This window comes from Plectropomus leopardus, chromosome 17 (genome assembly GCF_008729295.1).
Source record: "Plectropomus leopardus isolate mb chromosome 17, YSFRI_Pleo_2.0, whole genome shotgun sequence".
Classification (NCBI taxonomy): Eukaryota; Metazoa; Chordata; class Actinopteri; order Perciformes; family Serranidae; genus Plectropomus; species Plectropomus leopardus.
The window spans coordinates 12,964,614-12,986,691 of NC_056479.1; the positions used below are offsets into that span (position 1 = coordinate 12,964,614).

General features: G+C 37.4%; 1 protein-coding gene across 1 annotated transcript; it reads right to left on the reverse strand.

Moving 5' to 3' along the window:
* Positions 1 to 17: 17 nt before the first annotated feature.
* On the reverse strand, positions 18 to 14,139 carry mafk (v-maf avian musculoaponeurotic fibrosarcoma oncogene homolog K). Its single transcript, XM_042505557.1, is given in 4 exon segments — positions 18 to 5,113; positions 5,204 to 5,282; positions 13,658 to 13,757; positions 13,760 to 14,139. Coding segments are annotated over 4 exon segments (684 nt in total). The 5' UTR covers positions 13,827 to 14,139; the 3' UTR covers positions 18 to 4,675.
* Positions 14,140 to 22,078: the final 7,939 nt, after the last annotated feature.

The window sequence follows — 22,078 nt, forward strand, 5'->3', positions numbered from 1 at the left end:
TGAGTGAATCTGCACTTCTCAATGAGGAAAAAAAGCTTTATTTGAAGGTACAAAAACAGACACAGCAGACTTATTTATAGGAATAATTTACCATACTTTAAATCAGAGCAGAAACAAATACAGACTTTATTTGTACATGAGGGTAGTTCATTGAGAAAACATGTAAATAAATGAAAGTAAAATAAAAAATAATTTAGGTGTTTTGTTTTAATAAAATTACACAATTCAATGAAATAAATATAAAATATATATGAGCAGAGTAATAACAAGTTGCGATGGGTACATACTCAGTTTATGCTGCCTTATTACTGTCCTTGTTACTGTCGTCACTCATAAACATGTTGCTATGAGACTAGAACAAGGAAATCCATACAAACTTAACATATAAACTGCTGCTGTTAAACTAACATTTAACACATTTCACCCTCAACCCTATTATCCACATACATGCTCCATTTCTTCTTATTATGAGGCTTTTTTTTTAAAATTTATAGTCAAAACCTCAACTGACTTTCTACATGTCTAAAGTTAAATACTGTAGCTTGTAGGACTGGCAGAGATTTTGTTTTGCAGCTTATTTAATCAAAGACATGTTTTCAGGAAGCAAATTTAAATTAAAACCTTGAATACCTAGTCAACATATACAGGAAATGTCATTTCCATACAAACATTTGCATTGTTGTGGTTCATGTAAAAATGTAAAATAACCACTGATATCTTTAATAGTTCAATTACAGCTGCTTGGTAAAGTGTTACAAGCTGCATTTGCCTGGGGGAAGAAAGAAACATCCATGGTAAGTAATGTATACTTCTTTTCATCCCTAAACTTGTCTACATTTCTGTCCATAAAATGATTTTGCAGGTCTGCTGTTCTTCTAGCTAAAAAAAAAGTTTCTTGTAGAAACTGTAAGTTATGCTTGCCGAAAGCTAGCCTAAGAGCAACATGTATTTGAGAGCATGAATGGACCTCTGCTGGGTCACAGCAGATGTAAAATTAACAACAAAGTACTTAATTCACCTGGAGAGAGGTTTGTCTTTTAATATGGCATGGTATGGAAATGCATTTTTTTCCATCTTTTTTTTTTTTTTTTTTAATTTCCAGAGTTTTATTTTGAAGGTGTGCTGCCTGAAAGCATCCACCTCAGATCCAAATACAGTAATATGTGCTAAAATTAAATAAGGTGCCATTTTACAGCATTTTGTTTTGAATCTTAACCACAAGACCTCACATTAATGCTTGACAGAAAATTTGTCAAGCTGTATTGACGTGTTAGATAATGTGCTGAAAAATGACAGATGTATACATCTAATATAAATTCTTCTGACTCATTCTTGATTCAGGCTTAAAAAAGATTGTAAACATTAGAAGTCTGGGCAGCCAGTCTTTAGCAGCTTTGGAATTATTTCCGGTAAGGTTTCTCAAAGTTTACAAAAAGTATTACCATTATCATCATTTGAAACTGTTGACTAAACTGATTTGCATCTATAGAAAAGTATATCGTCTTTGTGTCCAGAACAACTGAGTAGGTTTACATGCAGGTTAACATTTTAAAATTAGACCATTTTTTTCCTGAATAAATGTTCTCATTTTTATTAAAATAACGGATTTGAAAGTGCCAACTGAGAGTAAAACAATGGGTCAAAACTAGGCTTTTCAAAATCTGATCAAATCAGACCAATGTGCTCCTGTATTGAATTATGTTTTCAATATTTGAAATTATTGATTCACTAAAATAAATGTGTAACACACATTTCCAGCTAAATAATCCAGAATTATGCAGAATTTTGTTGCCTTTAAATTCATTTTGCAGAGATAGTTTAAATTCAAACCTCTCATGTGATTACGTTTTAATTTGTATCGTTGTAATGTTATAACAGATTTTTAAGTTATAAAGTAAAATGTCATAGACATGTGCTCTTTACTAACACAAAGAATCTATACAGCTTGAAATTCTGCTGTTTTTATAATGTAAATTCTTGACCATTACAAATAATTAGCTGCAGCCTGTATGTAACCCTAGCCACCGTCTGTCCAATATGCAAATGAAACATAATAAATGTGCTGAGAAGACTTAATCATGGGGCATAAATACTCACAAAGAAGAGTTTAGGTATGAAAATAGTTTTCTCATTGTAAATCTGAATACAACTGAAGAAGGTCAGCATTGACATAATTTGATTTCAGAATGATTACATAATCACACCACTCCCAGGATAATAAGACATAAATATAGAAAAATATGTAATATATATTTATATATATATTTATATACTGTATATGCGTATAAAACTAAGTATCAGAAAGAAAACAGGATGTGTCAACATAGAAACCAAGTGAAAATACAAAATAGTAAGAACACAGCATTGCCCCTGCTTAAAAATCACAGCAGGTTGTACAGCAGCAAAGTTCCCCATACTGTTCTTTGCAGCTATGGAACAGGGGAAAAACAGTCATGTCCTCTTAGCCAAGAGAAAATCCTGACATGAACAATCTCTATTGACTTCACTCCAAATTAGGAATGGATCCTCGGTAAGAACGACTTGATTTCAAGTGAATTTCAGATTTAAATATCTCAAAATGTACAACAGGAGGAAGGTGTTTACTGCATTTAGCTGTTATGACACCACTGTTTCTAGAGATGGGCGTCAGGAGTTCTCTTGCAGAAGAGTGTGTCAAAAGCAAGGTTAAAAGCTACTGTCTCAGAGTGACCAACACCAGCAGCAGCACTTCTCGTGACCCAGCAGTAGGAATGATTTCTATTTGGACGGAGTTCTCAATGTAAAGTGACAACGGAGGCAGTGGGAGCTTTATCATTTTGGCAGTCTGTAATATACAGGAAGTAAGTTGAATTGCATTTCACTTGAAAGGACCGCGCTCATTGTCACTATATCCAATATGGATTACCTACCAAAGAGTGCCGTATAAAGGAAAGAGGCAAAACATCACCCAGTAAGTGCTGCGGCATACATAACAGAGAGTATCCTTAGTTACATTATGTTTGACCTTAAAGGAAGTGGTCACACCACATTTAAAAAGCATACAATTAAACCTAAACAACTTCAGAAATGCAAGAAAAGTTTTTTTTGTCATCTTCTTTAATTCTATGAATCAGTTGCCCTGTGAATTTTCGTTTATACTGCAGCTTAACAGTTTTCTTTTAAGTACTGTAAAATGATAGACATTGGGAAATGTCAGATCTTCCAGATCCAAACAAATCTGACCCCAAATTGCTCCTTAATCATTTCCTAATCCTACATCTTTCTTTTCTACATCTACCTTTTTAGTCAAAGAGCTTTCCAATCCATGGAAAACAAGTATTCACCTGCTTTTTCAAAATATTCGAGCAAAAACTTTAATTATTTTCTCTCATTAAAAGGCCACAAAGATACCAACAGAATCACTTGCAGCACCTGCCCAACACCCTCTGATGTCTTCAACAAAATCGCTTACAACACTTGCCAGCCCCACAGACAAATCCAACAATTTCTCAACCAAACTACAAAAACATCCATGGATGAGCTCTAATGACTGCAAATTCATTTTTGTACAATTTCTAATAGGAGAGAAAAGGGCATAAAATGGCTGTCTATAATAATATTCTACAAGGGCAGTCGATATAGTCCAGCAAAGGTTTGCATACAAATTCTGGCCTCATGATTGAGTCTAACACTTTTCAAACACAAACGAAAAATGTTACTTTAAAACTCCTAAATTAAACCACTATCAGCACATGTATGGACGCCGTTACTGGAGGGTACTGACTGCTGTTCTCTAGCGTTACTTTTCCAACACACTAAACAAGCTATTTGGCATGACCACCGAGTAAAACTTTGCATAACTAAGACAGAAATATAAACAATAGCGCATTGTGAGTAGAGGATGAACATTGGTCAGTTATCAAACTGCATAATGCAGTGCTCTCCAAACAGGCCATAGAGAGCCATGTGTAGGCAGGTTTTTACTCCAAACCAAAACACTACAACAGGTGATTTTACAGCTTAGCACCTTCCAAAAGAGAAGAGCAGCTAATCAGTGAAAACATCTGTTGTTATGTTTGGCTGGCTCGTAAAGGCAACTGGTTAGAGACCACTGGTTTCTGTGAAGAGGCGTCAAAGCTGGAACAGGTAATCCTCTTTGTGTTAAACTACATGTCAGTATCCTACAATAATTTATATTAAAGATCTTTAAAAGGCAACAGCTTCAAAGTCTCAATTTACATTGAGACACTTCAACATAAAGAAATGTGATTAGCTTTACTGTCACATATGTCTCTACTTATATTTCTCAAGTTTTATGCTAAATAGCATAAGAGCAGTCCCAGGCCAGTGCTGCCACTATAAGGCATGTAAAATACGTTTTACGTCACTGGAGTAAAGAGCAAATCTCTGCTAACAGTCTTGGAGGACGGGTCACAAAGGCCCAGTACCCTGCCGGTGCTGGGGGGGTCGGGAAGGGTTGGTTTTGCACAGTGCACAGACAATGTAGATTGTGTAAAAGAGACAGAAGGAGACAGACGAAGTTGTGAATGCAGCATAACATCACATCGAGCTTGCCACCCCATTCCATCCCTCAGTCTAACTACTGAGCGTCCTCTCAGTTCAGGATGAGCGGGGTCAGGCGGGGTCAGAACCGGGAAGGACCAGGCAGGAGGAGGAGAGCCCAGTCCTGTCAACACTAGGAGGGAGTCGAGAACTGGGTCGGGTTGGAGTTGTTGTGGTTGGCGGACTTGACGATGGTGATGACACTGGTGGTGGCCACCTTGCCTGGCGAGAGGGGCCCACGGGTCACAGTCCGGGCGAAACACTGCAGGGCCTCGTACTTGGCTCGCAGGGCATCCAGCTCCAGCCTCATGCTGGCATTCTCGCGGGCCAGCTTGTCCACCTCAAGCTGCAGCTCTATCTTTTGTCTCTCCAGCTCCTCCTTCTGGGTGACACGTTTGATGCGGCAGCTGGCGGCGTAGCCCCGGTTCTTCAGGGTCCGTCGTCGCTGCTTCAACCTCACAACATCATCCTTGGTCAGCCCACGCAGGTGCTGGTTGAGCTCCCGCACGGACATGGCCACCAACTCATCGTCGCTGAGCACCGGGGCATTCTCACCCACCTCCTTCTTGACCTGCAGGACATGAACAGCGGGTGAGGAACTGCACTTTGTCTGAATAATAACAAAAACAAAACACATGTTTCTCAAACTTCTCGTACTTACCTTTAAAGCTTTGCTCGTCTTAAACTGAGTCGTCATTCCCTGCATGCAGACAACTGGCCAGAATCTCACAGAAGACACACTGTGAAGAAAAAATAAACAGTGAAATACAACATATCATTATCAGCAGTGGAGAGTAACAAAGTACATTTATTCAGGCACTGTACTTTATATTTTAGAGATTCTGGCATATTACTTGAGTATTTCCATTTTATGCTACTTTATAAAATGGAACTAATGCACTTTGCCAGTCCACCATATTTTTTTGAAAACTTTTTCTAATAGAAATATTTAACACACAAAACATCATTTTTTTAAAATATGATTCGCTCTTACAGATAAAACTATCAAAATAGTTTAAATTTGTTCCCTTTTGACAAGATACACTGCTGCTGCTCACAGCAAAAGTACTTCTATTTTACATTTTAAATAGTTTTGCTGACAACACTAATGTACTTTAATATGATTTTGGACACAGTAGTGAGCAGAGGTGTTGACCCGAATCACATGACTTGGACTGCGGTCACAAATTTGATGACCTCAGACTCAATATAGAAAAAAATCTTAAAAAGAGTCAACTCAACCTGGACTTAAACTCCATTGACTTTTGACTTCACTTCCTAGCCAATTTGGAGAGATACATTTATTGTCATTTTTCCAATATGAAATGAGTTAAACAGACAGGACAGAAACATAAAAAATCATTTTGTTGTCGGACTTGTTAAGAGTGCTATATGCTGATGTCATCACCACTTCCTTATTACTTGATTCAGTCGCACTTGTTTCAACAAATAAATACAATTGTTAAAAAAACATTAATAACTTGTAAGTTTAATAAATTATCACTTTTTACTTAAAATGGCATTACATTTGGTTAAGAGGTCATTATGACCTGCTTAGCACTCAAAATGTAATGTTTGGGACTTGGTTCTAATGTGAACGGACTTGAAATGTACTTGTGACTTGCAAAACAGTGACTTTGCCCCACCTCTGGTTGTAAGTATTTTTTAAAATGTGATAGTTGATACTTTTACTTAAAACAAAATGTGAATACTTCTGCTACAAAGGCATGTTTTCATGAGTTGCGGATTCAGAGTAGGACATAATATTGGCCCTCCTCCCCACAAATTCACCTCAAAGGCACCACAACAACATTCCAGGGTTACGTCATGTGTCAACATTTATGTTTGCATGTTAGAGCCTTGGATGCCAGCAGAGGGCAGCATGACACCAGAAAACCCAAAAACACAGAAGCACGCCTATATTTACTTGACAGACGAGGGTGCTGACAATGTAGTTCACTAGACCAAGCAAGATTAGAAACAGGCAACCTCTCTTCCTGTCTCTTCAAACAAGTTTGCAGTGAAGCTCTCTGGGCCAGGGCAGTCTTTAAAGAAACCTCTCTGTACTCATTACAGTGGAGGCACATGCTTTCCGGACTGCTGCCATGGCCAAAAAAAGCGAGAGCGCTGAGCTGTGATCCTGTGAGAGGCACACATCCCCCAAGGCTCCATTTCAGGACCTGCAGACCAGCCTGACTACGAGTGCACTGTTCCATGCTCGACTGCTACCATGGAAACGCCCTGCAAATGGGGCGTGGGAGTGGGAGTCACATGGTCACCAAAAGGGTAAACAAGTCTCATTCATAACCACAGTCTATACATAGTACAAATAAGAAGCACCAACTTGTGCTGATAGCTTAAAAAACATCCCGTGGACACAAGTTTTCAATGTGTCCAGGATCTTTGTCTTTACTTTTCCTTAAATCCAGCCCAGTGTTTATTCCCCTAATCTGAACTGCACACACAACTCTGTGTCCTCATCAAACATTAAAACAGTCCATCACATCAGCATAACATTTACAGTTATGCTGAACTTTACGGGGCAGCAGATACGCATGTGGAAAATTCCTGGAGATAGAGTGTCACAGAGAAATAGTTTCCTTTATAGTCACTGATGTATTTTTGCTGGGAGACAATGTAGTCTATCGATTTAGTGCTGTGTCTCGCTGGTTGGATCCTCTTACACTGGGCTTTCCTGAGCCGCTCTATGCCCTTATTTAACTCTGGCGGATATATTTAGCCCACAGTGCTGACACAAATTTCTGCCAACTAAACAATTTAAGTGAGTGTGCGATAAGTGATACCTCAGTAAGAGCGCAGATATTCTCTGCAGTCCTGTTAGCTGCAGCTTTCATGGGAGAAAAAAAAACTCTGGGTGTGGCTGTTCTTTTTGGGATGTTTGTCATGTTTTCACATCCTGTGGATAAATTGCTAATACAGCACTTTGATGATATAGTTGTTGATTGCAAGATATAATGCAGTGAACATGAAAATCAACTTTGTGTGCTCAGAACTTCCCAAACAGACAGCTCTCTCGAACAGGGAACAGGACTAAAAGTGAATCTTAGCTCTCTTCAAAGCCCGATTGCAATGACAAAAACTTTAATTTTTACATCTTTGAACATGGGAGCTGCTGGTCTATCATTGCCTCAACCAGTTAGTTTTTTTGTGTTATTGAGTGACTTTACAGAATCTGGACTTAAACACAAAAATCAGACAATGACACAGTCAAATTACTGATCAAGGCAGTGGTGGCCAGCAGCTCCCGTGTTCAGCAAGGTTAAAGTACTGGATTTTTTAAAAAATGAATCTTCTAAGAGAGTAAATTCCCTGTCGGACAGAGCTGTCTGTTTTGGAAGTACTGAGCATTCGACTGGACAAATTACACTTGGATTATATTGAGTTTTGTAAAGGTTTGCAAATGGATGTTTTGATTTACTTTTGCTGATGTGAAACATGGTCCCCTATGGCTTCAATTCATCAAGAATTGTCTTTGTTTTTACATAAAGAACACAGAACCAGACTAAGACCCATTTTTACTTTGGGCACAAACAAATTTGTGAAATACTGTGTGTCTTAGGGGTGGGGGGAAAAATCAATACAGCTTAGTATTGCAATATTTTTGCGTGGCAATATCGAATCGATACACAGACACCAAGTATGCCTTCGTTTATTGTGATGGCATACAGGAAAGACAAAGTTATATCATGTCTGAGGAAGGGCTAATGCCTTAAACGTCACACGTGTGGAGGTTATCGAATTAACTTTCATGGGAGCATTTACTTTTACATTTACATCTTTCAAGCATTTACTAAACTTTCATGGGAGCAGGAATAGATAAAGTGCAGACTTTATCTATTCTTTGATATCTGTTTTGGTTTTGTCCAGCACCTAGTCTTGATCAATTTTGGATGTGCACACTGCTTGAACTTTCCCCACAAATTTATATATAGCTTATATATTTGCATACAATTGGATGAATTAGACTTGGATTATACTGAGTTGTATGAGAGTTTGTAAATGGCAGTTTTGATACAGTTTTGTTGTCATTAAGCGCAGTCCCTTTTTTCTCCAATTCATAAAGAATTTTATCTTTTTCTCACATGCCTTCACAGGGAACAAAGAATCCCAAAACAAAGGTTTCTTCAGGAATTCAACGTAACATGGGGTGAGTAATTGATATAAAAATGATCATTTAGTGGGTAAAGTATTCTTTTAAATTCAACACCGCTGTCTGAGAATGGTTTTAGTGTTTTTGTCATAAGCAAATTCCTCAAAGGCTTTTCTTGACTTGGAAAGTAAACAGATGATATCCGACATGTACCAACCTAACAGCTAAATCCAGAGCCACATAAAATCATGTTTAGACATTTAGCAAACATCTGCTGCTCTCTCTGGTGTCCTTTGTTCATTTTGCAAAATATGCAGCAAAGAATTGTATAATTGGGATTTGAGAAGCATCAAATAAAGATGAAGAACTGAAACACAACGTTCCTCGAAAGCACTTTGGCCCAAACAGCATAATTTAAGTGGTATTGCATCAGAGGGGGTCCCTGGGTATATTCCTTGCAAAGATCATGGAAAAGTGGTGTGGGGCCTCCCCCACTTCATACAAGAGGCCTCCAGCTTGCAAGAGGCCAGGTTGTTTCCCTCAAATTCTTTAGGCATGCGCTTATGTTTTTGCAACTCACAAAGAGACGATGTTTTCCTGATCAAGATGCCAAAGTTTCCTTAGAGGAAAAACATCAATTATGTTACACAGCCAAATCCGCTCTTTATGATTTTGCCACTCAGACGAGACGGGCATATTTCACAACAAATCTTCTCGCTTTAGTCAAGAAAACAACTCATATTAGGTTTCCATAACAGTAAGAAAAGGAGTCTGGGAAAAATACCTCAAAGAAAAGCCACAGATGGAGGGTAAAGAACAAAACCACATTCCTGAGTGAACACACATGTGCAAACCCTCACATGCACAAAGCAGGCAGATCTTCACCGAGGAAGGAACATTCAGTCTGAATATGTCCCGCAATGCACTCAGCTATGGGGGTGGAGTTCAAACAATCCCACTTGTAAAACAACGGCTGCGAAATTCACAAAATGTCTGGAATTCAGAAGCGTCTACCATCTTTTAACTTGCCCAAACAAATCAAAGGCAGCCTGTGTGCACACATGTGGAAATCCACTATACCTTCACTTTGTAGGATCTATCTTTCAGTACAACAGTGAATAATGTTTCATACCTCTGATGACTAATAAGCAATTTAATCAGAAACAATACTATCATTAGATAATGACAAAGTGTCACAAAAATGCTGATCACAGCCAAGAGGTGGCATGAGAGTAACTCCTGATTTGTCTGCTACAAACAGCATACACACATTTCATGACTATGTTTGTGTGTTAAGCATGTGTCTTATTTGATGTGGACAGCCAAATATTTTCTGGTAAACTTGCTACTTTGTTCTTTGGGTGTACACTTTGCTTTGAAGATGGACTGACCCCTTTACGGGGGGGGGGGGGTCAATACAGCATAGTATTGAAATATTTTTGCTTGGCAATATCCAATCGATACATGGACACCAAGAATCTTTTTTTTTTAATATAAATTAATGTTATTACAAATGCAAATAAAACTTTTGGTTGCCTTCTAAAATCAATTGCTTTTACAGGCTACTAGATATATTTTGCTGCAATAAAAATGACTTGATTGAAATAAATAGTCTGATAATGTTATCTTGAAAAAGATTGTTAACAAAGATTTCCTCTAAGGACACAATTAGCAGTGGAACAAAAGTAATAAATCGCAATATATCACAATATATGTTATCACAATACATGTTAACATGTTTAAAAATGCAATAATATTGTATCGTCACTGAAGTAATATTGTGGTAATAATATCATATCATGATAATATATCATATTAAAGGGCCTCTTGTAATTCCCACCCCTAGTTAGTTAATTTTTTAGACAAAGTCAGTTTGATAAACCTATGTCCCATTTGTTCCCTGATGCCAAATTGTTATGTTTTTAAAGCCAGGCATCTGGTCAAGTTCAAGGCTGCACTTTAGTGACAGCAGGTAACTGTGGGGCCCGACCTCCTCCTAAAATAAACAGCATATCAAAGACTTGCACGCTCATGCTCTGATGATAAATGCAGAGTTGGCTCGTCCAGACTCTTTGTTTACTTTGTCTTTTTGTTTCAATTTGGGAGCAGGTTGAGCAGAAAGCAAAAGTGCTGCTGCCCTTGACAGCCTGATAACACTGAGAAAGCTCTTGCTTTTCTTGCATTTTTCTCAGGGAGGTGGAGAGATTTCTCCACAGACGTGGTGCGCGCAGCACTCTGCTCTTTCTCCAGCGCAGCACATTTGGTGGGATATTATGTGAGGGAAATGGAGAGCATAGCTGAGCAGTGAGTCATGCTGTTTACTGGTAAAAGCGACGACCAGCGGCAGGGAATCACACACCCTCCTGATCTGACGTTTCCTGGAAAATCCCGTTGTTTCGTGGGGAGGAAGGAAAAGTACAGAGAACCTTGGAAATGGTTGGCGTGAACACCAGAACTTTTGTGCGGAAAGGGAGGAGAACTCACAGACTGTCTGAGCTAAGACATTCTCTCAATCAGGGACGCTGGGATTCAAAGAAATGTCAAGAATGCAAAAGACAAGGACATACCTGTCCCACTTTTTACTACCTGGAACCCAATAATGAATAGTGAATACTAGGAAAATATAAACACCCTGTTTCCAAAAAAAAAACACCTTTTCCAAAAAGATACCAAAACTATTGAAAAACATTGTTCATATCCAGATTTCAGTGCTTCTCCTTCGAAAACAACTCTCTGAGACACAAGGACAGACAGGAAGTGACATCAAAACATACATTCTTAATGCTGTGGAGCTGTTAAGTGTTTGTTTGTGTTGCTGCCAACATGCAGTCTGAGTCACAGTGGAATCGGGAAGTTGCCAAGGAAAAAAGATCAACAATTGGATCAGCAAGTCAGCCCCAGTGGGAACAAATAAGGAATCCCCAAATGACATGACAACCCCACAAAATAAATAAATGAGTAAACCTGACGCTTGCCACACCTCTGACCATGATGAGGTGAATGCAGTGGGTTGAGATTCGGTCACTGACAGGAAAAAAAAGGCAGGATGCAAATCACTGTGGGTGGCAGAGTGAGCAGCCTCAGACACCGTATAACTGTCAGGGAGTCACTTTGGACGGATACACCACGGGCCTGTTCACACATTCATTTGTTATTGCCTGTATACACTCTGTTTGGCATGTTCAGCTGTGGATAAAATCACTGGCTTCCAAAGTCAATAATCAAAAACTCAACGTCTTTTTTTCCAGTAAGAGGAGCAAAACACATCCTGGCCAACGTGTTCCCTGTGAGTCACAGCATCACTAACCGCAGCTATTTCACTTTCACAATACTCCACCACAAAAACGTTTTGCATTCTGCTATGCTTACATCTATCACTACCGACCAGCAAAAAGAGGAAATATATCTGGTGATAATGACACTATACCCTGTGATTTGAGGGGGATTTCTCCCGATGTGTCTCGTCACTGTCACAGAATATTCTGGTGATAAAATGAGTCAGCCGCCGTTACTTCTCCAAAGAATACATCATCACTTCGGTTATTTAACCACATGTTAACCTCATGACAGAGGAGTGCACCAGCTCCCACTGCCTGTGTAAAAGCAGCAGACACTGTGTGCACCCACCAGAAACAACAGTGAATCACAAAAGCCTCTTAGATACAAATCTGTGACCAAATAAAAAGTTACTCAAAGACAAATATGTTCCATATATTCACCACAATGGCATTGAAAGGGCATAGGTCCAAGTTGCTCAATAAAAACAAATTAAAAACCAAATGTTGAGACAGTCAAGCAGTATTATTTCTGGTTTAAAATTGTTTTGTTGTTATGTAGGCTAATTATATTTTTAAAAAAAATAATACACTTTCTGGAAACTTTCCTTATCTTTACCTAAGTCATAAAGATACATTGATATATGATTGCTAACAGAAAGATAAGATAAAGCCCTTTTCTCCTTCCTCAGTGATTTATTGTTAGTGGAAATATGGGCTCCTCCTGCTGTTTAGTGACTGCTTGTTTCTCCTGTGTAAGCCAGTCAGCCCTGGTGGTCTCACTTCACATCGTGCCCTTTGTCCCACATGTCTAAAATGCGGACCACGTGTTGATTCCAATGTCAAAAGTAGGTTGGTATTTAGCATTTTAGCAACCCAAATTAAAACCCGCGGTGCAATGATCAAGAGGGCCAAAAATAAAGGGGATGTGAGAATGTTTAATATGAATTAGTTTAAATGGGACAGTCGGTGAATTTATTTCACTTCTATTTTCACCAAAAAACTCATTCAAGTGACAGAAAGACGGATATAAACAAGAACAACAACAACAACAACAACAACAACAACAAAATCGCTTTTTTTCATGTTATTATAAGAGATCTCATTACAATGGCTGCGTGGCGCTCATCGATAAATATATAACAGTTTTGTAACAGTGACTTTAACAACATTAAGTAACACTGTAACCGTAACATTGCTTTTGCAAAAATGGTGTGATTTTATTGAATGTGTTTAATACATATTTTATGCAGTCGTTATAGACTAAAAAATGTATTAGATATCATATAAGATTTTACTCACTGGGGCAACTTATTCACTTAGATTAATTTTAAAAATTACCAGACTGGTTCAGATTACTAACATTCGGCAAAAAAACAACAATGAAATAAAATAAAGTAGAAACAAAAGAGAATTTATATAAAAAAAATAATTCTCCCAGTTTTTTGCCTATCGATCCGCACTTCTTTAGCGCGACCACCCCGAGCTGTGAGCCACTTTCTGGGCGCTGTGTTACTAACACAACACGTGTCCACGCGACTGAAACAATCTACAAAGTCAACATCAACTTTCATAACCGGGATCAAAAACTTATCCTACATTACTGGCGCGTGACGCTAACTTAATCCTGTCTGCGTGCGCCACTATGTCACCGTGACAACTTCAGCAATTTAGAAAGGGATGTCAAAACATCTTCCCATAAAAAAAGAAAAAAGAAACACAAGCTTACCTCTGTGGACGCGGGTATCTGTGGACCGTGATGCGTAAAAACTGTCGGAGTAGGTTTCCGATACAGGCGGCGAAGTAACTTGACACAGTAGGTATAAAACGTCCAGCAGCCGGGCAGCGGTGTATCCTCGTACTAAATTAACTACAAAACAACAACAATGTACCAACATTCCACGCTCTGCTTCCGCAAGCACTCACGTCACCGATTCCTCGTGACCGCCCCCTCCATTCATGAAAATAACTTTCTGCTTACGTCAGTCTGGGAAGGGGGGTGCGGGGGAGGCCATAAATAGAAGATAGATATTGCTGGCGACTGCTTTTGCTTACTTTACAAAAGTAATCAGAGCAAATTCAGCTCATGTTGCCAATATTACCACAGAGTACTCAAGGAAAAACTTTAAATCGGAAGTTTCTCAGTCTGCTACCCCATTACTATAAGTAGACGTCTTTATGGTTAGGTCTCTACACTACAAAGTATTCAAAAATGTGCAATAACTGAGAGAAAACAGCGACCTCCTCCCTCTGCCTGACTCTGGAGCAGCAGCAGCATTCCTTTCCCGGGGAAAGTATGTGGCGTAGTAGCCCAGCAGTCACAGGATTTCTCTTATTTTAACTTCACTGCTGCCAGTGGCGTCACAGGTTATTCTGGGTAATTAAGTACTGAATGTAAATATGTTAAGTCAGTTGCCTTTTAAGGGCTGCCGCTCTGTTATGGGTTTCCCCAGCTCACCTATTCCATAGACAAAGACTTCAGTTTTGAGGCTGCTTCAGACTATAGTGCTCGTTAAAAACAGATGCAGTGTGTTAACACTGTAAACAACAGTGGGCTACACAGTTCAAACAAGGATAAAAAAAAAACAGGAGAAAAATGCACTTTCACATGTTTTACTGCTGACTGGAGCAGCATGACTTGGAGCAAATTCTTGAAGACTAAAATAATACTTTTAAATAACCACAGGCTTCTTGCCGGATAAACTGTAACTTGCTGTAAAACTTTAATTATTCGCCTGGGGTATTATTTGCTTAAATCATTGAACTCAACAGGCTCATATTTGGGACAGGCATCAGTATGGGACTGGCTTTTATTTCCTCTCACACAAAACTGTTGATCACCAAAGATGAGAAATACAATCAAATGTTTTATTTAAATCTTTGCAACCTGGCCAAAGTGGCTTTATTTATTTATTTATTTTTTATTTTAGTTTTTCAAAAACATGGGAATAAGATAATGACCAACAAAAGAAGATATGACCCATAAGTTAGCAAGAAATCTGTGAAAAGCACAAGAAAATTACCTAAAAGTTTGCCAAACAACCTACAAAAACAAAAAAACCCAAACAAACGAAAAAGAGAGTAAAAAAAGAAAAAACAAAGCGAGAAAGGGGGGAGGGAAAAAAATGCTTAAAAATTAAAATAATTCTGTAAAATAATTTGTAATTATGATTATTATCATAATTAGTATTATGAATGTAGTTCACTGGACATTTTTCCTTAGCTTTTTAAAAGATGTTTTCTACAACCGCCCGGTTTTATACATCCAAAGAACTTCTATAAAAATGAACTGCATGGCAACCAGGCCGGGTGTAGCTACATGTAAAAGGGAGTGGACGTTTATTTGGTCCTAGGCTTTCATTTGAAGTTTTACGGTATGTGAGTAATAATAATATTAGTAAAAATGAAAACCTGTTTAAGTGATAGTTCAGTTTTTGTATGAGGTACTTATCCAGTGCTACTCGGTGTATTACCAGTGGTACCTGAAAGTGAAAGCCACATTTGAGTAAAAGTACAGATATCTCACCAGAAAATGACTTTGGTAGAAGTCAAAGTTACCTATGAGAATATTACTTGAGTAAAAGTCTTAAAGAATGTGATATTTTCTGTACTTAAGTATCAAAAGTAATTTTATCAAATTAAATGTACTTAAGAATTCAAAGGAAAAGTACAAGTAAATGCTGGTAATAAAAAAAGCAAGGGGTCAGAAGTTTGAGAATTATGGTTTATATTTATTCCGAACATACACCACCTTAAAAATGGAGCCTGTAAAACACTTGAAGAAAAATACACTCTTTTTCAAAACTTGATTTGAAGAACAAAATCCAGCTTTTCCTTCCCACACGTTCCTTCATTCATCTGTCCGTCCCCTTCTCCCTCCCTTCCTTCCTTACTTTGTAATGAGTAACTAAAAGTCAGGGGAAATGTAGTGGAGTAAAAATGGACATTTTAATTAGGATATGTAGTGGAGTAACAGTGAAAGTTGACAAAAATATATAACCTCAAGAAAAGTACAGAGACTCTCAAAAAATATGTAAGTACTGTTACAAAGTATTATTACTTTGTTACATGCCTCTGGCATGCCTCTGGTTTGGTGAAGCAGACTGGGGCTCGACAAGGAAGCTAATTGTACTGCTGTGGATGGGGGTCAGCAACAAAACAGATTTTAACCACCTAAATAAAATACCCTCCTAAAAATGACAACAGTTTAAATCAGTGCTATATTGAGAGTTTTTTTTTATTGCTTTGCATTTCCGTCAGACAGCCAGTTTCAACAGGGAAGCTGATAACAGCTTCAGTTTCCAATCTTTTCTCTTGTCAAAGCCACCAGACTCCACTGACAAAACCAATACATTTAGCTGGCTAAATATGGGATCTGCTCGTCTACTGGTGCTTCAATCAATAAGTTAGTTTTTGTTATTGTGCACCTTAAAGGAATCCAAACTAATCCTTTTAAACACCAAAGTCACACAATAACACAAACAAACAAAGTGATAAAGGCAGCAGTACACCAGCAGCTCCTGTGTTCAGTGATGTTAAATCACTGTTTTTTTCAGTGGAGTCTGGCTTCGAAGAGAGACAGTTAACTGCTCCATTTTTATGTTGATTAAGCTAAAGCAGTTAAAATACACCCAGTATAGTGTACACTTAAACTAATTTAATTTTTTTTCAGTGGGACTTCTTTTAGGTGGCCAGCTTAGCTTCCATGTCAGAATCAACTCTACTTCTCCAAACTGGGTGCATGCTGACTGACGTCTTCTGTTTGTCATGTATGGTCTATGGATAAGTACCCCATACAGCCCCACTTAAAAAAAATCTGAACCATCCCTTTGAAAATAAAGCATAGATCACAACACATGCATAGAAAAGGTAGACATCAGAAACCACATCCTTTATCAAATGTAGCATTTACAGTTGATTATACTGTCTAATACCTTCTTTAAAAAGTATAAACTGACAAAAAATTGGATTAAAAAAACTGCAGTTGTCTATTTGGCAGATATAAACATATTGTGGTTTAAGTTTTGAGTTGTTTAATTGCCCATTTCAGGCCAAAAGTCACTTCATTATTGAGCCATTTTTGTTCCATGATGTTTTCTGATTTATGTTGCTATGTTTAGCCACTGGAGAGACAAAAGAGGAAGCAAAGACACACAAATAAAAGGCACACATTGTCTCAGATGCATGATGTAATGTTGACCTTTAGCTAAAGTGTGACTAGCAGTAAATAAATGAGCAATATTGAGTTAGATTTTGTTACTGTGACTATTTTGGCCAAAAAGAATCAAATCACTGAACACGCACTATACTGACGTCTCTCTTTGCTTTTTACAGTTTTCCAAAGCACTGACGTTAGCCAAACAAACATTGAATATTGATTATTCTGAGTCACATTACAAATCACACTTCCAGTGAATCTGACTAACTCCTGACAAATCATCACTTTTACCTCGGCTCTGTGCCAGATACCAAGATTGGCGTAGATTTATGGTGCTGTCATAATTTACGGCTAGTGACTCAACAGATGGAGCTCTTCCACTGAATCCCATATGGAATCAATTACTAACTAGAGATTTTTTTTTTTTTTTTTTAAATCTGCATGAGAGCGTGTTTCGAGTAAAAGCAAACTAACTCTGTCAGATGACGAACCAGCTTTGTGTTCTGGTTAGTTTGTGTCACCTTTGTGTTGACCACAAACAACAACACACCATTTCCTTTGTTTGGCTTTCCTGTAATGAGTTAAACTCAAGCATCATTTAGTGAAACAGTTCTCTTTTGACTCAGTGTTTTCTGCAAATAATGAAACTGCTTGTAAAGCACCAGAGCAGGATTTTTAGATGCGAAAAATGATGTAGGATTGGATTTGATCGGATTCAATTTGAGATGAGATAGAATCAGATTACATTAGAGACAGAACTTGATGGGTTTGCATTCTTTTAGAATAGATTTGAGATGAGATCTGTTACATTATTTTAGATGAAAGATGAGGGATTAGATTGGGTTACAATAGATTAGAGATGACATGGTGTGGGATTATGTTAATTTAATTAGATTAGATGAGGGTTAGATTAACAAGGAGTTTAGATAAATTGGGATGGTATTACAGGAGATTAAGATTAGACTACAATAAATTATATTTTACATTAGATGAGAAAAAAGTAGGGTGGATTAGATTCGATTATATTACATTAGAGATAAAATGAGATGTGATGAGAAAAACACAAGATGAAATGAGATTGCGTTAGATTAGAGGTGATCAAGTGTGATCAGGTTACATAAAAGTAAAAATTAGGTTAGAGAGTTTAGATGAAATGGAAGTAGGTGGGTATGAGATTAAATAGATTTTGCAATAGATTAAATGAGAATATATTACATTAAATAAGAAACTGCATTAGATCTTATTGGAGGAAAGTAGTGTAGATTAAATTGGATGATTTCACATAACATATAAAATGAGATGTGATGAGAATAAATGACATGAGACCAGATTATTCGAGATTATAAAGAAACAAACAATAAAATGGAAAGGACTGTAACACTGGTATACTGAGTTTGGATAAAATAGGATGGGATAACATGAGAATGATGTAAAAATGCAATATAATAGACATTACATGACGTTAGAATACATTACATTAGAGATTGCAGCAGATGAGAGGTGATAAGTGTAGATGAAATTGGGTCACATTAGAGATGAGACCACAATATTAGAGAAGAGAAACAAACCAACAAAGAGTAAAGATTGTAGTGCTGGTATGTTTGTTGCCAGGAGTCGTCAAAGAGGAAGTCTCTGCAGAGCCACCACTGATATTCTTGTCAAACATCCAGCTGCTCAGTTGACACCGTACCACCCAATTACTGTCCATCTGGCAACAGTCTACTTAGATGACCTGAAATACACCCATTGTGTGTAAAACAATAAAATCAGCAGCAGACTTGTCGGGGTTCTCGTTAGATCAACATGCTGTGGGGTCTGAGTTCTTACAGGCAGTTTTGGATTACAGGAAGTAACATTGAGTCACTAATCTTGCTTCTTTGTGACTCAGACTGTTGAACTCAGAAATGTGATCTGGCACAAAGAGGCCCCCTGTTGTAAGGGGATCACTTTTTTTTTTTTTTTACTTCCAAATGCTCCAAATTATTAATGAGTTAAAAGGCTGATATTGACCAGACAGATTTTTTTAAAAGTTAAGTAATAGCATAACAAATGAGCCAAATGCATCGCGCTGGATAAAAAAAAACCATGAAATTATTAATCACATTTTCTTCTTCCAAGTGTTTTTTACATTGTTCAGCTAACAGAGAGAGCCTGACAGCTGCCTCTGGCACAGTTTAGACCGTACGTAATTTCACAAGTAAAAGGATTGTTTTTGCAGATTTGTAGACTTCCCTTATGACACAAGATTTAATTTGGAACATTGACTGGACATTCCACTGACTTCACCAAAATGTGTCTCATATGAAAACACTTTACGTAACCGGTTGGTAGGTTAGAGCTGCATGAAAACGAACATGGTGGAGTAACAGTAGTGGTGGTGGCAGCAGCTGGAGCAGGCCCTGGTGGACTGTTTAAAGCTTTAAGATTCTCTTAAAGCTGAAAAATATGTGGTAATCAAAATAAAAGTTTGGGAACAGCAAAGCAAGAGGAGTGCAGATTGCTCACATTATAGTTGAGAGTGTTCAAGGAATGAACCGGCACTGCCGCTGACCATGGGTGGGACTAAATATGGACATTATTAAGGGTGGTAAAGCTTTGATGCTCAGACTTTCTTCTCCTGGAGGCATGGATATTTTTAAAGAATGAAAACAGCTGTCAGGATGAGCATTTGCATACTGTAATTTCTTTAGAAAACTTCTCATCAACAGTACATTGCTCTACCGTGTGACTCACCAATACAGATTCAAAACTTTCTCGATGACTTAAGACGGAAAAAATCTGCATCTTGTTTCCTTTATGATTAAAGCTGATGGTTGCGGCTGCTGTGTAGCTGAAAGGCATTTTTAATGTTTTGTGCTATCTGTGTGGAAAGTTAGGATAAAGTTGCTGTTATTCTCCCTTTCAGGTGTGTGGTCTGAGATAAAGTCACACCAAATGCTGATATTTCATCATGGCCGATTGTTCTGTTTAGATTAAGCCTTGTTCTGTTTTCATTCATGTCTATGTATTTACACAAATGATAAGAGTCTGTTCTGGTAAGATAGAAACCTCCCACCCTGTACATTAATGTTACCATTTCAGTGCAATACAATGGAGACTGCTGCCCCCATGTGTTAGATTAGTGGCATTTAACATAAGCATGAAAATGTGGTGTGCTATTCTAGGCACAAAAGTGAATCTGGTGTATTCATATGAAAAGAAAGTGAATGTAGTGTATTTACTTGAAAACGAAAGTTAAGCTAGTGTAATAATATTAAAAAGAAGAGAAATAAAAATATTAAAAAATGAGATATTTATGTCAAAACGTCCCTTCATGTAAAATCCTGTTACTCTTCTTTTTGTGCTTTTATTTTGTCCAGAAGGAAACAGCTTTATTAACCCTTATGTCTTATGCAGATAAACTATGCCATAAACAACACATGCTGTTTTTGTTTCAGAAATTAGTCCTTTTTTTTTTTTTTTTTTTTTTTTTTAAGGAATGAACCTCTTTTCATGATTATCAGAACTATAATACTTGCGTCTGCAGATGCAAGAAATGTTGATGATTTTGTAGCCTCCTGTAATGGGACTATATTAAAAATATAACTAGAAAAATACATGGTTTACGCATCTCATAGAATCTGTGACCATGAGTTCTGTCTTCTTTAGTGAATGTCTTATTCTCTTTTTTATAAAAAAGGGTTTTTATTTATTTTCCCTTACTTTTGATACTCTCTAGTCAACAATTTTTTGGGTTTTACTTTGAAAGTGTTGAACGGAAGTTCCACTATGCTATTGTGTCTGACCTGATATTGCATTGTTGTTGCCTGCCATAGAAGTACATTGTAAACACTGCACTCCAGTGGCCATTGTGTATAATAACATTTCTTTAATTGTTAATTTAGTATAGGAGCACTTCTTTGTAGTTACCGTCCTCCGAAGGGCAAAATAGCGTATTCGACCTTTACAAATATATTTTTATCAGCCTTGATGCACCATTAAGGCCTTCTTTTAATTGAACAAAATGAATGTACAAATAATTATTTTCTTTATACACATATATTTTTATAGCTACAACTGATGCTCCAACTTCGTGTCTGTTTTGATTTTTGTGTCTGTTTTTGTTGTTGTTTAAATTAAGGGCTAGGGCTTTTGTTGTAAATCATAATCTAGTATTCTTAACTGTTTTGTTGCATTTTATGTGTCATGCATTTAAAGGCTTTCACATAGAAAAGAAAATCATAGTGAAACACATTAGTCCTAAGTTTTTACCTCTATATACTTGGATTTGTGTTGATAAAACCTTCAAAGTATTAACATGTTATTAAGCAGAAAGTCATCTTGACATTGTGTGCATGACAAGTCCATAAATAATGTACTTTTGAGAGAAAAATTAAAAGAAAACCCTCTGGGGAAAGCCAAAAAGCACTAGAATAAATACACTGGAAAAATAAATGACCGCATCAACACAAGATCATCACAAGATATTAAATTCCAAATTGTTGTCGCAAATCACTGGACGTATACACACTGTTTAATTTGTTTTAATTGATTTCTTTGGCTTGCAGAGTTATGGGGAATTTTAGGTATTTAGTTCCTCTGACTTGAATAATATTTTTGTGAAGTTGAATTTCTGAAGACGAAGATAATATAGGCCTAGGACATGAGATGTGATTAAATATCGTTCTTGTTGTTTTGTTTGGAATTTTTATTTTTGTTGAAATCACAGCCTTCAATTAAACGTTGTGTGAGACAGGGGGTGATAGGAACAGAATATGTTAAAATTCCTTTTATTAAGGATATAATATAGATGGGGATTGCTTGAGTCTTAGATTTGAGGATGTTACAGTTGCCAATTAAATCATGTCTAAGACAGAAATTCTCACGACATGATAGAAAAAAAAACCAGCTAAAAAACAGTTAATGCTGGTTGCTGGTTTAGTTGGTTTTATTAGTTTTAGCTGGTTGAAGATGGTCTTAGACGGTCCTTGCTGGTCTTTCATCGCTTGACAT